This window comes from Acomys russatus, chromosome 13, assembly GCF_903995435.1.
Source record: "Acomys russatus chromosome 13, mAcoRus1.1, whole genome shotgun sequence".
Classification (NCBI taxonomy): domain Eukaryota; kingdom Metazoa; phylum Chordata; class Mammalia; order Rodentia; family Muridae; genus Acomys; species Acomys russatus.
In genome coordinates, this window is record NC_067149.1 from 70,552,658 (window position 1) to 70,557,273 (window position 4,616).

At 53.5% G+C, this 4,616-nt stretch overlaps 1 protein-coding gene across 1 annotated transcript; it reads left to right on the forward strand.

The window, feature by feature from the left end:
• The first annotated feature begins 527 nt into the window (after positions 1-527).
• On the forward strand, positions 528-1,484 carry LOC127197636 (40S ribosomal protein S4, X isoform-like). The gene has a single exon (XM_051155620.1). The coding sequence runs from the start codon at positions 543-545 to the stop codon at positions 1,428-1,430; it is 888 nt and encodes a 295-aa protein (XP_051011577.1). The 5' UTR covers positions 528-542; the 3' UTR covers positions 1,431-1,484.
• The last annotated feature ends 3,132 nt before the right edge of the window (positions 1,485-4,616 follow it).

Here is a 4,616-nt window from a genome sequence, read left to right on the forward strand (position 1 = left end):
CTTTAAGAAACAATATTAAGTCGAGCGCAGTGGCGCACACCTGTAATCCCAGCACTCGGGAGGCAGAGGCAGGTGGATCTCTGTGAGTTCGAGGCCAGCCTGGTCTACAAAGCGAGTCCAGGACAGCCAGGGCTACACAGAGAAACCGCCCCCGCCCCCCAAAAGAGAAAGAAACAGTATTAAGGGGCTTAGGATGGGGACCTGAGTTCAATTCCCAGCCCCAGGAGTTCTGACTTCGCGCACGCGCACATCCACCAGCACGTCAGGTGCACGCACGCGCACACACACACGCACCGGAGTAAAGTGACAAAAAGAGTAAGTATAAACTGTGCGTCCAAGTGAGTTTTCTTGACCTTACAGACTGCACTCTCCCTGCAGGTAGGCAGCTTATCGTGCTCGCCTTACTTCCGGCCAAGCACACAGAGGGCGCCGCCCAGCTCAGCACTTCCGGCAGAAAGGCGGCCCCGTAGAGGCCTCCCTCATCTCCGCTCTTCCGCCATCGGGTGGCCCCCAGGAAGTCCCGCCCACCGGGGAGGACCCGGATGGGCGCGGTTTCTCCGGCTGCGCGCGCAGCGGCCCTCACTCCGCCGGCGCTCTGGGAAGGAGAAGGGCCTGCTCTCGCCCGCCGCTCCTGCTCCGCCATGGCTCGCGGCCCCAAGAAGCACCTGAAGCGCGTGGCTGCCCCGCGCCACTGGATGCTGGACAAGCTGACCGGCGTGTTCGCGCCCCGTCCGTCCGCCGGCCCGCACCGCCTGCGGGAGTGCCTGCCGCTCGGCATCTTCCTCCGGAACAGGCTCAAGTACGCCCTGACGGGCGACGAGGTGAAGAAGATCTGCATGCAGCGCCTCATTAAGGTCGACGGCAAGGTCCGAACCGACGTGGCCTACCCGGCGGGCTTCATGGACGTCGTCAGCATCGACAAGAGCGGCGAGAACTTCCGCCTGGTCTACGACACCAAGGGCCGCTTCGCGGTGCACCGCATCACGCCCGAGGAGGCCAAGTACAAGCTGTGCAAGGTGAGGAAGGTCTTCGTGGGCACCAAGGGCATCCCGCACCTCGTGACGCACGACGCGCGCACCATCCGCTACCCCGACCCGCTCATCAAGGTCAACGACACGGTGCAGATCTCGCTGGACACCGGCAAGATCACCGACGCCATCAAGTTCGACACCGGCAACCTGTGCATGGTGACCGGAGGCGCCAACCTGGGGCGCATCGGCGTCATCACCAACCGCGAGCGTCACCCCGGCTCCTTCGACGTGGTGCACGTGAAAGACGCCAACGGCAATGGCTTTGCCACCCGCCTCTCCAACATCTTCGTGATCGGCAAGGGCAACAAGCCGTGGATTTCCCTCCCGCGAGGAAAAGGGATCCGCCTCACCATCGCCGAAGAGAGAGACAAGAGGCTGGCGGCCAAGCAGAGCGGGTGAAGTGGACTCTGGGGACACTGGAGGGCGGGGCGGGGTCGTTTACATTTGTTTATACTTCAAGTTAAGCACCGTGTTCAATTAAAAGGAAGCAAACTTATTTTGCGTTGCCTACGTCTCGTTTTCCTTTTTTTTTTTTTTTTTGGTCTTTCGAGACAGGGTCTCTCTGTGTAGCCTTGGCTGTCCTAGACTCGCTTTGTAGACCAGGCTGGCCTCGAACTCCCAGCCATCCGCCCGCCTCTGCCTCCCGAGTGAGTGCTGGATCACAGGAGGCGTGCACCACCACGCCTGGCAGACACTGCCTCATCGTGGGGGAACCACGTTGGTTATATGCAGGGCCTGGTTACCCGTGGGGCTTCATTATTCCTTTCATATGCCGGGGTTAGGATTCATGCCTAGGGACCAGTGGAATCAGGAGAAACTTAAGACTTTATAACAGCAATCATCTCCCCGCAGAGCATCCAGAAACTTACTAGAGAACCCCCAAAGTTACTAAGTGTAAAAATGGGATTGTTATTCTAACTCCCAGGGAAGTAATTTAGAGAAAATGCTGAAATGTCGCCCCTTTCTCAGGAACCTGCAGTCCACAGGCCAGGGTATGCCTTTAAAACAAGGTGTAACTGTAGGTTTATCTTTTACAAAACCCCAAGTTTACAGAAGCGACAAATCCTGACACGAAAAAAATAACACTAAATCAAGGCTTGGAAAGAAACTAGAGTTCCGTTGTCTTCATAACAGCAACAAAATGAAGAAAATTTTTTTCTGGTATTTTAATGTCAGACATCAAAGTTAAATAACAGCTTTCCAATTTTGCCCTTTTTTTGCTAAGATTTCCAGGTCTGGTTTCAGGGCTGTGGGTGCAGCTTGGTGGTAGCTTCCCTAGCACACAGAATGAATGTTGTGCTTTTAATCGTGTGCGAGTGTTTGCCTGTGTGTGTGCCTGGAGCACTTCAAGACCGGAAGAGCATCCCTTGGGACTGGAGCTACCGATGGTTGCTAGGAAGTGAACGGGGGTCAAGGCTCACAAGTGGAGAACCGAGGATGAACTGGGAGTCCTTTCTCCGTGTCCACAATGTGTGTCCTGGGAATCAAAGTCAAGGCATCGGTCTTAGCAGCTGTTACCTTCGCAGAGCCATCTTGCCAGCCCCAGCCTAGATTATTTCAATTGCTAGCACCATGAAGACAGTCTGTAGAGACAGACAGACCTGGGTTTAAGTTACCGGCTGCTTCCCCCTAGGTAAGGCTGCAGGTTGTAGCAAGAACAGGAACATAATCCGAACATGAGAGGCGCACATGTGTGCACACACAGTTGGTCAGCGCTGTGTTCTAACAATCACTACAAATGATTGTCGTGAATACATGGATATTTCAATTCAACAGCAACAGAAAAGCCTACTTCAGACATGTTATTTATTTACTTTTGAGACAAGGTCCCCTATACCTGGAGGGTCTTAAATTTCCTGTGCAGCCAAGAACTTCTTTCTCTTATGCCTGCTAGAAGTAGGGGCTTATGTCTGCCAGGCCAGGCTGATCTAGTCCTCGTCCTCGGAGGATCAGGTCCCAGCCTCCCAGGGCTGGAATTCCAGGTTTGTGTTGGTGCCCAGGATCGAACCCAGGACTCCCTGAATACTAGTCAAGCACTTCACAAACAGAGCCACATCACGACTTTTTAAACTGACTTCTAAAAATTAACAATTAGCGGCTGGAGATAGAAGGCTCAATTTCCTAGAGTTCGTTCCTGCCATGTGCAAGACCCAGCCCTGAGAAAAATGACGTGTAGAATGGTTAGAGTCTTAAAATGTGCCTACAGGCCGAGTGGAGAAAGTGCTTACTTAGCTCAACGGTAAGGAAGATTATCTTCATGGAATACCGGCAATGGTCAGCAGCCTCAAACTGGATTGGCAGGACTGGGAGGTAGACAGCCATGGAGCTGTCTTGTCAGTCCGCCCTGGAACTTGGACCTTCAGGCAGCACTTAAACTAGAGAAAAATACCCTTTAATCCCAGCACTCGGGAGGCAGAGGCAGGTGGATCTCTGTGGGTTCAAGGCCAGCCTGGTCTACTAAGCGAGTCCAGGACAGCCAGGACTATAAGAGAACCCCTGTCTAGAAAAACGGAAGAAGGAAACAAAAACAAAAACCGCCAAAATCTTTGTCTAACACAGCACCCAAACCTAGGCCCCGAGGGGATTTTTTACTCAATTAACTCGCACACTGTGCAGCTCTGGGCTCTGAATGAGACGGTGTCCTGCCGTGTGGACCTGCTGGCCTCTAACTCAAGAGATCCACCTGCCTCTGCCTCTGCCTCTGCCCCCCAGGCCCTGTGTTTTCTAAGTTTGAAGATTTTATAAAGTACGCGGACCAGCATACCGAGAGTCAGACATCATTTTTTCCCTTCTGTGTATGATACGTGCGCGCTAGCGCAAGCAATTTTATTATTGTCTGTTTTGTTTTTTGTTGTTGTTGGTTTTGTTTGTGGGGAGAGGTTATTGTTTCGTCTTCTGTTCGAGCAGGGGCGGGCGTGAGCATCCATGTGCGCATGCGTGTGAAGGCCTGGCGGGGGTTGGGGTCTGGAAGTATCCACTCTTCACTGAGGCAGGGCCATTCAATCAAATCCAGAGCTCGCTGATTCGGCCAGTCTTTCCAGTCCTCTTGCTCGGAGGATCAGGTCTCAGCCTCCCAGGGCTGGAATTACAGGCAACCGCCGCGCACACCCAGCATTCCATGGGGCCCTGGGATCTGAACTAGGGTCTAACGCTTTCCCAGGAAGAAGGCCATTCAGGACGTTTGCAGAGTGACTGCTCTGTGGGACCCCACGCTCTTGAACTTGTTCTCATCCATTGCGGGATCAAGCGGCGTGGACGCTCAGGGCTGAGCTGTGTCCTTGAGCACAGTTAACCGAGCCCTTCGTTTGAGCACCAGACCCACACTTCTGTCCCTGCTGACTCTGGTATTCCGGTTCGTGACACGTATGAAACCCTAAGTGGCGCTGAAGCCACGCCCTTTCTGCATAAGTATCATTCTAAAAAGCAAATAAAATAAAAAACCCCTATTCACTCTTAGAGCATTTTTTGTACTATCTAGTGAAAGGGCGGGGGCGGGGGGTTGCTAGTAAATTCGGGGTCTGGGGAGGGGGGCGGAATTAATGGATTCTGAAGGCCAAGCGCTGCAGGCCCAGCATTCTGTGCTTT

Coding starts and splice junctions, on each gene's coding strand:
- LOC127197636 (XM_051155620.1), top strand. CDS start 543: ATGGGCGCGGTTTCTCCGGCTGCGCGCGCAGCGGCCCTCACTCCGCCG.